The sequence below is a fragment of the Sinocyclocheilus anshuiensis genome, unplaced genomic scaffold, assembly GCF_001515605.1.
Source record: "Sinocyclocheilus anshuiensis isolate Anshui unplaced genomic scaffold, SAMN03320099.WGS_v1.1 scaffold154, whole genome shotgun sequence".
Taxonomy (NCBI): Eukaryota; Metazoa; Chordata; class Actinopteri; order Cypriniformes; family Cyprinidae; genus Sinocyclocheilus; species Sinocyclocheilus anshuiensis.
The window spans coordinates 850,936-864,080 of record NW_015546101.1 but is presented as its reverse complement, the minus strand read 5'-3'; the positions used below and the strand labels follow the sequence as shown (position 1 = coordinate 864,080).

The 13,145-nt window shown below is 37.0% G+C and overlaps 1 protein-coding gene and 1 pseudogene across 1 annotated transcript in view; one reads left to right on the top strand and one right to left on the bottom strand.

Moving 5' to 3' along the window:
- Positions 1-3,193, top strand: part of LOC107700430 (disintegrin and metalloproteinase domain-containing protein 10-like) — a 78,051-nt gene extending 74,858 nt beyond the window's left edge. Inside the window, exon 16 of the mRNA XM_016502067.1 lies at positions 1,161-3,193. Coding sequence (XP_016357553.1) covers positions 1,161-1,258 — 98 coding nt within the window. The 3' untranslated portion in view covers positions 1,259-3,193. The remainder of the gene's footprint in view (positions 1-1,160) is intronic.
- A 1,655-nt stretch (positions 3,194-4,848) lies between these two features.
- LOC107700357 (hepatic triacylglycerol lipase-like) lies at positions 4,849-11,933 on the bottom strand (annotated as a pseudogene).
- Between the last annotated feature and the right edge of the window lie 1,212 nt (positions 11,934-13,145).

The following is a 13,145-nucleotide window of genomic DNA, read 5'->3' as shown; positions in this document are numbered from 1 at the left end:
AATTACGCTTTCGAAACGGTCTGTTTTGCCCTGCCATCATTAGCTGAAGCTGTGTGTGAACAAGAAGCGGCTGTAGACAAGAGTGTGAGTTGCTCCGTCTCTCACGCAGCCAGAGAGAGATTCTCCAGTGTTCCGCAACAACGCTTAGCTGCCCGCAGATTTGCAGCACAGTCGGCCAATGCCGATTAATTAAAAAATGCTAATTAAATGCTTAATTTTACATTTTTAAAATGCCAAAAATCTCTATTGAGTACGTTTACATGGACAGGAATATTCTAAAAGCAACTCACACCATAATCATAATATTGGCTTATTTAGAATAAGGTAAATAATTAGATTACTGATGTCCATGTAAATGTAGTCATTGATGCACGTAGGGAGCGAAGGCTCACCCGTGTGGTCCGATCCAACAGACAAGCTACTATAGCTCAAATTGCTCAAGAAGTTAATGCTGGTTCTGATGGAAAGGTGTCAGAATACACCGTGCATCGCAGTTTGTTGTGTATGGGGCTGCATAGCCCATGCTGACCCCTGTCCATTGCCGAAAGCGCCAGCAGTGGGCACGTGAGCATCATCACGTGGTGGTTTCACTTACCTTGGGAACACATGGCACCAGGATGCACTATGGGAAGAAGGCAAGCCGGCGGAGGCAGTGTGATGCTTTGGGCAATGTTCTGCTGGGAAACCTTGGGTCCTGCCATCCATGTGGAAGCTTCTTTGACATGTACCACCTACCTAAGCATTGTTGCAGAACATGTACACCCTTTCATGGAAACGGTGGAGTTTGAGGTGTTGACTTGGCCTCCAAATTCCCCAGATCTCAATCCAATTGAGCATCTGTGGGATGTGCTGAACAAATAAGTCTGATCCATGGATCCACTGTACGCATACCCTAGCGTACATGTAAAAACCTTGGGCTTAAAGCCAGAATTTTAGTCCAGAGTACAACCTTAAAAAACAAAACATCCAGTTTTTCTGTAGTAGAAAAACTTCAACTATTTAAAGTGCAGAATATATGTTTATTAGAGTGGTGGACTCTGGTAGAGGCAACATTCAGCAAGGTCATGTCACTAATTTTGAAGAATTCCCTTACCTCCAAAAACCTAGTTTAACCCCTGCACGTAAGGTGATTAATCATATCTGTATGTGTTATTCTCTAGGCACACTGAAGAGAAGAAGAAATCCCGCTGCACAGACCCAGCCACAGCACCATCGCCAGCAGAGAGAGAACTATCAGATGGGCCAGATGCAACACTGAGAAGTTCTCCTCATTGCCTTGGTTCTTCCTAGTGCCTACAGTGGGAAACACTTCACTCCAAAGAGTTAGCTGAATCAATCAATGAAGCCCCATTAACAAACTAAGAAACTGGCAAATAAAAGGACTTCAAAGGACTATACTTAAGAAAACAACAGTTTTAAAGATTAAGAAACCACTGCTCTGGGAGTCAGCAAAGCTTTCGTTGCGTAGCTCAGAGAAAAAATTCAGAAGCTAGTCACGAGGAAGAGGACAGAATCAATTAATCAATTTTTTTTCTGCTTTTCATATTTTTTCTCAAGTTATTAAACCATTATTTTTCCCTCTTATGCCTTTTTATCTTTTTTTTTTATATTATCTTCTTTTTTGGGATTGCCACCCTCCTGTGGAGATAAGCATGATGGGATGTCACATAAATATTTCTGCCAATCAACAATGGCTGAGAGAACTCTTTAAAGAGACTCGTTTTCCAATATGTAATTAAGATGTTTTTTTTTTTTTAAACGCAAGCAAAAGGATTAAAAAGCCTTTATTTCTGAAGCTTTCTCATTGTCTCCTGCGTGCAATTGTACAGAGATCACAAAATACATTGGATCTTTTTCAGTCGTCATTTTTTTTATTCTGTTGGATAATGACAATTAAGGATATTTAACTGACACTCAGGATATAATAGGAAATAATCCTATTAATAGGGTTAATAGAATTTCTATTGGTGAAAGGCCTTTGCTGAAATTTGTGCAGAGCACCCCACCCCCCGCTGATAAATAACCACTAAATAGCTGCAGTTCTTCATTCCATGTGGCCAAGGGAGTTAATGAGAGAGGTGATGGTTAAAAAAGATATGTCACTCTTATAAGAATCCTGATCTGCTGAGAGTCACTGTTACTTTATGTTCAGTCAGTAACACTGGTCCCACAGGAGACAGACTTGAGAAAATAAGCACATCAGGAAAGATTTGGTTTTTCAATACATAAAAGGTCTTTATTTTGCAATAGGATGTCGGAAACAGGAAAGTGTGGACAGTTACACAAATGAGTAAATCTCGGTAGTGTGCATTCGTGAAAGGATGGGATAGAGAGAGAGATGATAGAAGCAATCTGTAGATCCTTTAGAGTGTTTTTACACACCAATCAATATTTATACAAAGGAACTTTTCTTAACAGTTTTCAGTTATTACCTCTTTTAATAGCTAAAAAAAGAAAAGATCCAAACTAGCAGCCTATATAATCAAAGCATATGCCTTGTGTTGCTATTTAGTGTATCTGAACCAGCCCATGGTAATTTCACCATATCACTGCAGTCCAACATCTTTTTTTGAAAGAAATCCTTCCATTTTCTCTAAATGTGCTTTTGATTGTCTTATGTGTGTGTCTCAACAAAGGCAAGAGGGTTGCAAATAATTCATGCATCACAAATGTCCTTTTTTAAATTTCTCTTTTTTTGCTTTTTTTGTATTTCACCAGACCAGGAATATTTTGTCATCTATATAATTTTGTTGAATGGGATCCTGGTAGTGCGACTGAGAGTCCGATGTTTCTAAAGTCTGTCTTCCCAAGCAACCTTGCATCCTTTAAGGATGTGCATTTAAAACATGGATGATTTGCTTATTCCTAGAAGAGGAGTATTCCCGACTATAAGTCCTCCTTTTGATCTAAATCATCACCTCATTTGTGTGTCTCTGTAAATGTTAATGGGAAAAGGGTTTTTAGTGAGCTTAACTTTACTGCTCTGACTGCAATTGGCTTCAAATTAATTAATAATTTCTGTTATTCTGTGGTAAATGGGTTTGGTTGAATTTGTAAGGGGATTTGGCCTAGGATTTAATTTTAATTTTTTTTCAATTTTTTTTGCTTGTCTTGCTTTAAGTTTATAAATAATGTGCACTGATATGTAAGCATGGTGTGTGGATAGAATATGAAGAACAAGATGGAGAAAATGTCTAATACTACTGTTTGATTGTAATGCCCGCTGTGTTTTATACAGTATCTTTTTCTTTTTTCTTTTTCTTTTTTTCTTTTTGCTTTATTTGTTGTTTTTTCTTCTCTTTGCGCTCACTTTTGAACATTTTTACTAAATACTTTGCAAAAAGTAGTGTGCGATAACTTGTAATTTTTTTAAGTACTTGAAATGCATTAATAAAATAGCCTTGATCAAATCTCCTTTCACTGTTTGGTAAAATATGTCCATGTGTTGAATTAAATTGTATTAATTGCCTGTATGTTCTACAAATCTACACTAATGCATTATTTTTTTTTTTATTAGTTTATTGCATATTGTAACAGTATATTTCAAGAGCACCACTGATTAAGTATTCAGCAAGACATCACAGTAAGTGATGTATCCTGTGTCTACTTTTTACATTAGCCAGGGGTGGACTGGCTATAAATTGTCCTCTGAGCAATAATAACATTGAGTTAAAAACTAATATAGCTAAATATATTTCTGGATGTGTGCTAATTAAAAGAAAGCATCTATATTGTAGTACCATAGAAATATGACTTGAAAATGGTCTAGTCACACATTTTCCCCTATGTTAGGTCAGGATTTGAACCCAGTAACTTTTCAAACTGAACAAACAACAAGCTGCACTGTGGTCATGTCAGCTCACTAAGGGCACCTAAATAAATAATAAATATGCATGATGTATGTGATGTTACCTCCCTGTTTCATTACTACGTTATCATGAGGTGATTTCATGAGACATTTATTCAGACAATTAACAACACATTGGACACAAGTACACACCACATACATTTTATTAAAGGCTGGACTACATTGAACACACAAATGCACAGATGTTTGCTTGAAGGTTGAGCTTTTACATTGTCTCGTAATTGTTATAAATTATCTGTAATGGGACAATATTCAGTCAGTTTTGGGAGACTAATAAGAGTCATAAGCTATTTCAGAAATAAAAAGGCAAAGATGGTAGCTCTTAATACTGTTCAAGTGCTACATGTACCAAGAAAGTTGTTACGCGATTTCTCCCCTGCCCCTGCGGAGGTCTGTGCATGCCACTGGTTTCATAGGGATGCAGGGTACGTTGGGATCTGAGGCTGGACTAATGATATTCTTATGTTTCGCTTGTTAGCAAACCATTGACTGATGGTCCAGTCTGTCCCTTGTGATGTGGGCTTTTTTCCCCAAGTACTCTGTGGTTGGACTCCCCCACCCCCTTAGGGGTTTTAAGTAGATGGTCTACCTCCCCTTACCCCTGAAGCTTTTAAGTGGGAGGTCCCCCTGGGCCCAGCATTCTGCTTTGGCTCGCTGTAACATAGCCTTCTGAGGATAGTTGTGTTTTTAACTTAATGGAGTATCCCTCCTGATTGGTCGGGTTCCCCCATTATTCCCAGGTTATGTTAGTAGCCTCAGGCGTCAGTGGCTTGCCCCCTTTCTGAGGGAAGGTTCAGTGTATGTCTGTAGCTTCCCTTGGTGCTCTCTCACCAGGCAAACACAGGCATGTGCTGTGCTGTGCTGTGGCATGGCTGAGTGGGCATTCTGTTCCCCATAGTGTCCGCTAGAGGACGCAGCGTCTTGTTCCCTCTCGGGGAAGCATGGTTACATGCGTAACCCGAGATGTTAGCCGTGCTTCATTATCCTCTGCTTCTGCTGCTGCTTCTCTCTCTTCTTTTCACAGCGAACACCTTCTCCTGCGACGGCTCAATATACATGCCATCATCTGTCTGTGGGCAAAACGCAGTTCTGACAAGAAAAGAGACTGTTATGAGCTTCAGCCTAGGTAGTAATGATTTTTTTTTTATTTATTTATTTGTTCTTACTTCATTTCAAAAAAGCCTATCCATGTCCTGCAATGTCCACTAGAGGTCGTTGGAATAACAAAACATGAAATGGAAGCTTGACAATGTTAAGAAAACAGTTAGAAGCTTTTTGGTGTCTGCTTTAAAAATTAATTATTTGTGTTATTTCTGTATTTCTCTACTTAACAGTAGTTGAGATATGGTCTTGTCTGCATAGTGCATACATATTATCATGCCTGCTTCTGATGTATTGCATTAGTTTTTCATCTTATTTTTTTATCTATTCATCTTGTCCATTTGTTTAAAAACTGGTATACTGAGGCATTAAAGATCATTTAGATCATTAAATGCTGAATCCAGGCTCTTAATCTTTAGTCTTACCTTACCCTTTACCTTACCTTACCTTAACCTTTTATTTCTATGTGAGTGTGCAGTTGATTCCTTATGAATCTGTAGTGATCTGCTTTTAACACTTCCATCATCTGTGATGGCAACCTGTCATCTGTGTTCTCTCACACTTACTTCCTCTGGGTCTCTCCTGCTTTCACTGTGATCTTCCCCACAGTGAGCTGTGGTCCTCTGCTACTTTTGGCCCAAGGTATCATGGTCTTAAGCATGCTCCACATCTTTGCCCACATGGGGCTTCCCTCCCAGGTGAAGCACATTATCATCAGGTCACCGATGTCAGTATCCAGAGTGATGAGGAACGTAAAGTCTTGTTACCTGAAATCTCCTCAACTCTGAGAAAGATGGAGGAAGAATTAAGTGATTGTTCAGGTATACCTCATTCAATTTTTAGATTCCTATAATAAACAACAATTTGGTGAAAAAGCACTGTTAGCCTGCATGAGTAATTGTGTGTGCATGCTTTTGTTCGAGATGCTATTTTAGTCCATTGCATACTTCCCTGCAGTTTTATGCTCTCTGTTTCATGTTCTCATGTTCATTCATTCGTGTGAAATGAGGTATTCTGATGAGAGCTCTCTGTGTGCTGACTAAAGTGATTTCCCCTTGAAGCGGAGCATGTTACTTTGTGCTTTTAGAGCCCAGAACATAAAACTTTGATGTTTTTCGTCCCAAATGTTATCAAGCAGTCTTTCATTAAAGAATCTTTGGCTTACTGTTAAATCAAGAGCTCTGCTACTGTCACATTTATTTAAGCTTTTACTTGTGAACCAACCATACTCATGAATTGTACTAATTGTACATTTATTTTAACGTATGTTCTTGTAATTATACACTACCAAATGGATGTATTGTTTACATAGGCTTTATTTTGGTTATAGCAGATGATGATTAACAGCAAAAAGCTTTTTAAATGGCAGAAACCACAAATGTATCCATATGATTATATGGATGATGATGAGAAAATCATTACAAAGCGCATTAAGGTGATGTTCTCAAGATTCAGCTGCTGATATCAATGTAAATTGCATACTTACAGTGTTATGGGTACATTTTCACTTTCTCCCAGTTGTCCCGGTTAGAGAGACTGTGAGGGTGGGCTCGATCTTATCAGTTTGGTTGATGAACTGGATCCTGATTTGATAGTGAAACACTAATGGGGAAGGAAAGTGATGGTAGATTAGAACGGATTATATTTTTCCAAAAACAACTGGAAAACAATCAAATACAAGTAATCACAAACATTAATTGCACAAAAAATGTATTCTTAAGCAGTAACTGTCTTTAGTTTTGCTTCCCAATAAAATGTCTAAACATACTTAAAATCTTTATACATACTTAAAACATTTTTTGAAGAAAACAAAAAATGTTATTTAAAAAGTATTTCCCTATATGTGTGTGCATTTTTTTGCTATTAAAAATATTTGGATTAGGGAGAGCAGTTTAACAGCTAGAGGACATCATCTCCCTTTATACATAACAGTAGGAATTGACTGCTTTACACTTTTTTTGAGTTGTTATAGCTTTTTCTCACATTTATATGGCATGTGTGAGCGGGTTTTGAGAAACGGTCTCTTGCTTGTGCCAGTGCGGACTTTCTTGATGTCATAACCCAAAGTGTCACAGCGGTTCTTTCGGCAGTCCAGACAGTAGCCTTTTTCGAAAGCTGTGTTGTCACTGCACTTGTAGGCCATAATCTGCTTGTCTTTGTTCAACAGGGAGTCAATGAAGAGATGCACAGTGCGCTCATGGGCACATTTCACTGTCTGCTCAAAACCTAAAGTTAGATGGACACAACATAAGACTAATAAACAGTAAATAATCATAGATTCACTCGTTTAGCTTACCACATTTGTCTGTCTAGATTCACTGTGGTGAGTTAGAAGTGATGGTAATGCTCGGCTAAATTGTGATGTCATGTACACACGATGGTTCAAATGTTTTGGGTCAGTTAGATTTTTGTGTTTTGAAAGAAATTAATACATTTATTCAGCAAGGACACATGAAATTTCATCAAAAAGTTCATCAGATTCATCAAAAGTGACAGTAAAACATTTATAATGTTAGAAAAGAGTTCTATTTGAAATAAATTCTGTTCTTTTGAACTTTTTATTCATCAAAGAATCCTGATGCATCATGATTTCCACAAACATGTTAAGCACCACAATCATTTTATTATTAATAATAAGCCATTAATAAGAAGACATGATTCTTGAGCACCCAGTCAGAATATTAGAATGATTTCTGAAGGATCATGTGACACTGAAGACCGGAGTAATGAGGCTGAAAACTCCGCTTTGCCTTTACGGGAATAAATTACATTTTAAATATATTGAAATAGAAAAGTGTTAGGCCTATTTCAAATTGTAGTAATTCACAATATTACTGTTTTACTGTATTTTTTTTTAATCTATCAAATGCAGCCTGGGTTAACATAAGAGCCTTCTTAAAAAAAGAAAAATACTGACCTCAAACTTTTGAAAAAAGGACATTTAATTATCTGTCTTTCCCCTATTAATTTGTACAGTTACAGTTGTCCCACCCTTGCAGTGCGCCTGTCAGAGTCATGGACTCATCAGTGTGTAGTTGTTAAAAACAAGGATTTCGGGTCTGTCTTTCTGCTTCGATTTTTCCCATAGGGATTTTTAATTGCCTGAAGGCATATCTCAGTAGGAGAGTGGAACAGAACAGGGATTTGAAATAATTAAGTTGTCAGGATGACAGCTGCTTTTATGTGTCTATGCCTTTCATCTGGAAAGCTGTCGTTATTGTTTAGCCATTCTCACAGTGTCAGTAATGGGATGTTTTGAATGTATCTCAGTCTCATCCTAATGTGACATTTAAGATATGAGGATGAACCTGTTCCTTCCTCTCTCTGTTCGTAAATTCATCCATTCATCTATCAATCCAAGCAACTCACCCATAATCCCATACTGGGCTAAATGTGCATAAATGTTTTGCACGTGTAGCTGGCACCCTGGTTGAAATGATCCTCCATTAGGATAGAAGTCAAAGTGTGCAAAAAGCTGTTTGATGCCCACACTGAGTCCCATGCGCTCTTGGGTAAATGTATGGATGGCATCCACAAACCTAGCATCCTCAGGTGAGAGTCTTTCAGTATGAGACATTCCCTCAAACAATGGACCCACAGGATCCAAACCTACACGAACAAGACAAACGTCAATTGAATATATAGTTCATATTTAGCATTAAGCAGGAATAAATATAGGTTTTTCCAGTCATGTTCAAGGAATTTGCTGAGAAGATCTTCGAGTTTAAAGTCTTTTTTATATTCTTATAACACCATTGATTAGTGAGACATTCACAATGCTGACAAGACTGTCTCACCAGTAATTCTTCCCAAGGTTTTCCCAGACACAGCTAGGTTACTCCCAGCAAACCCAGATATATGAGCCCCAAGGCAAATGCACTTTTCCCAAAGGGACTTGTTTAAAATCCTGTTAGGGATACTTACATATTAATGCCATGTAGTATGTGTTTTTAAATATCTTTGACGTTAGCAAACAAAGCTATGTACACTACATTTAATTTATTCAGCTAGTATGCATTAAATTGATCAACCATGACATTATACAGGCATTTATAATGTTACAAAAGACACTACATGTTGAAATGCTGCCTGTGAGGCTATTTGCCCTGACAGCACTGATAATAATAAGAAATGTTTCTTATGCATTAAATCAGCATATTAGAATGATTTCTGAAGGATCATGTGACACTGAAGACTCACCTTTGAAATTCACCTTTGCCATCACAGGAATAATTTTTTCTTTTTTTAAATGTTATTTTAAATTGTAATTGTAAATTGTTTTTACTGATTTTTTATATTAAGTAAATAAGAGCATAAGAGACTTCTTTCAAAAACATAAAAAAATAAAAAATACCGACCCCAAACCCCTCTGCATTCTACTGAAAGTCAATCAGTTCCATATATAATGTAAGGATGGTAGTATTTATTCCCTTGGGGAATAAATTCTGCATCCATAACTCTAAGGAGATTTGTATTCCCAAATTAACCCTCACCTCTAGCCATCTCAGCAGGTGGGCAATGTCCTGTCCCACAATGCGTGTGTTCTGCACAGCTATAGGGTAGTGCTGGTGTGCCAGAGTCAGCCAATCTGCAATCATTACATTGATGCTTCCCTCTGAGCTCTTTAGTGCTGATGCCAACCTGGAAATCCAGTTCTCCATCATTCCGTCCACCTACAGCACAGGGAGGAGGATTTTTTTTTTTTTTTTTGGATGAGCCTACTGCAACATGCATCACATCTCATAGTTTTGTCAATTTTGCCTTTACCAGATTAGAAATAACTCTGCTTAGCTGTTTGCAATCCATGCCAAGGACTTTACGACCTTTTGTACATTTGAACTATTGATCTGTTTTTCTATTAAATCAATGAACTCAACATACTGACCAGCCATGAATGATGATAGCCAGAGGATGGCTGCTATTGAAACCACAAGCGTCCAGTGTGTAAGGCTTGAAGAGCTCCACTCTGCATGTATCATCTATGTTGCTGTCAGTGTAAAGCCTGAAGACTGATTTAGGTTTATAGGACATCTTCATCCTCTCTCCAGTCTCAGTGTCTGTTAGTATGGTCATAGACAAAAACTGAGGTTCACAGACAGTTCATTATTGTGGTGGCCATGTTGTAAATTGATGAAATTACATCATTGTAGGTTGTACAATAGTTCTGGGATATTTATATCTTTGCATAAGCAGCAATGCAAAAACCTTGCATTGAAATGAAGTTATAAATGAAAATAAGATAGAGGGATGTTTAGATCATATTGAAGTTGAGTCAAGGCAAATAAAATGTTTACCCATCACTCTTGCCGATGAAATGAGCACATGGAGAGCTGGATATGGCACGTCGCATTTCTCAATTGCATAGAGCATTTATTGCATCAACATATGTAACTTAAAATTTTACATGAAACTGACTATTGTACCCATGAGTTTATCACATCTTTGATGGATGTCTTGTAAAAAACTAAAGCCAGATGAGATTCCTAATATTTGACCACCTGTTTTAATGTTTTCCTATGCAAACATTTATTTTAAAGGGACATGTGGTTCTGTCTCTGCATACATTGACTGAGGAATTGATCTCTCTGCCAGGTTAGCAGTTAAACATTATATGAAAGGTCAGAAAACCCAAGCGTCCAAAAAATCTGAACCTGAAATCTGAGTTAATATGACACAATTGTTCCTTTTAAGTATCTGTTGTTGTTTTTTATCTAAGATAAATGATAATGATAAAGTTCAAATAAAGTTTTAACCTCACATTCTGATTTAGCTTATTTAGCAGTGATGTAATATTTGCATGTGAAAAATGTGCATGTTAAGCAAGGGCAGTGTGTGAATGTGAAGGTATTTATTTCTCTTTCAGTATTAAGCCTTTTCAGCTTTGAAACACAGCCTAGCACTTTATTTCTAGAACATTATTTACTACAAGCTTTTGCCATTTACATCAGCAGGAATGAGACAGTACAATTAATGCTGACTGTTATTGCAAATCCATATCATCCATAATATTTTAATTTAACAAGGAGCATCAGTAGCACCTCCTGCTTACCTCCACACATACTATACTGTTTTTCTCTGCAAGAATATTTCCACTAAGCTTAATTGTGAACCACACAAAAGAAGATATATTGAGGAATGTTTAAACTGTTTTTGTTTATGCAATGCAAGTCAGTATACCTCCAATACACTGATAGACCACTCAATATAAAGAAGAAAGGAAGCCATACAGGATTGGGACAACTTGTGGAGGAGTAAACAACAAAATATTTGGGTGCTCTATACCTTTAAAATTATCTTCTGAGAAACAGTGAAGCACTTTATTCACCAGGGTATACATGCACTATATGTTATATTGTGACAGAATGTGGTTCACAATTAAGCTTAGTGGAAATATGCTTGCAGAGAAAAACAGTATAGTATGTGTGGGGGTAAGCAGGAGGTGCTACTGATGCTCCTTGTTAAAGTAAAATATTATGGATGATATGGATTTGCAATATATATATATATATATATATATATATACTCATGGCTGTATTAGATCAAAAGGGTGCTTCTACTAAATACTGAGCAAAGGGTCTGAATACTTAGGACCATGTGATATTTCAGTTTTTCTTTTTTAATAAATCTGCAAAAATGTCAACGATTCTGTGTTTTTCTGTCAATATGGGGTGCTGTGTGTACATTAATGAGGAAAAAAAATTAACTTAATTAAAACTTAATTAAATATGATTTTAGCAAATGGCTGCAATATAACAGAGTGAAAAATTTAAGGGGGTCTGAATACTTTCCGTACCCACTGTATATTGTGTGTGTGTGTGTTCTGCAAAAAAACAAAAAAAAAAATTGGATTATACCTTTAAGATACTTTGAGTTACCCCGAAATTTCCTTCCATCAGTCAGTTGAGAGATGATCAGATAGCAGGACACTATTTTAAAAAGAAACTTCATGTTCAGGCCACTTCAGGAGCCCACACGGGTCATCCAAATATTTCCTCCTTTTAAGAGACCACTGTGAGTTAGGTGATTATTGAACAATTATTGGAACTGTCTGAGGGGAGTGATCAGTAAATATTCAAATGGAACTGGGCCAGAGGAACAGTTACTCAGAGATGTTTGTTAGGGGAGGGTGCTACAGTTCATTCCTCTGGGTGAGCTTTGAAACCTTTTGTGGTTTTGCAGCCAAATGATGGCCTGATTGGCTGCATGGTGTTACATAAGAATCTATGCCATGATTGGTGAAAAAAGTGTTGTCAGAAAGAGTTCAAAAATGGACACGCTGTCACTGACTCATACTGATAACATTGCTCAAATACCATGTCTCTGACTAACTCAGAGAAGAAAGATGTCAGATGATGGTTTAACTGGTTTAACTACATGGTCTTTTCTACTTGTAGTTATATTCCTATTAGTTGAACCAGTTTATTTGTATTATCTAGTTAATTAACTAGTTTAAGATAAAATGCTGACAATAAGTATGTGTCCGTGTTCTGTCTGTCTATCTATCTGTCTATCTATACGATGGATGGATGGATGGGTTGATAGAATAACAATACAATAAAATAACACAGCATAGAATGTGCAGGCGAGTGAGTAAACAGGACAGAGAGCTGATTCTCTCTCTCTCTCTCTCTCTGTGTGCGTGTGTGTCGGGTGCTGATTCTCTCTCTCGCTGTGATTCTCTCTCTCTCTCTCTCTGTGTGTGTGTGTGATGTATGGTTTATGTATACCTTATAGGGACAAAATGTCCCCACAAAGATGGCAATATAAAAAATCCTTGTCTTTGGGGGGACATTTTTTGGTCCCATTGAGTAAGTTTATAAAATAAAGCATATAAAATGTTTTTTTGTTTTTTTTGTTTGTTTTTTTTCTAAATGTTCAGAAGGTTTTTTTGTGAGGGTTAGGGGAAGGGGATAGAAAATACAGTTTATACAATATAAAAATTACGCCAATGGAATGCCCACATAAAACATGGGAACTCGGTTTGTGTGTGTAAGCTCTTTTATCATTTTAGCCTTGTTAGATGTCATTAAAGACTAATTTCTGTTAAAAAAACTGTTTCTGACTGATTCTCACATTAAAATATGTTATGTATAGGTTATAGTAATTCTGATGTCGGTTAAGTAGTAATTCAATTGGTTAAGTAATTCTTCTCAACGATCATGCTGTTGATGATTTT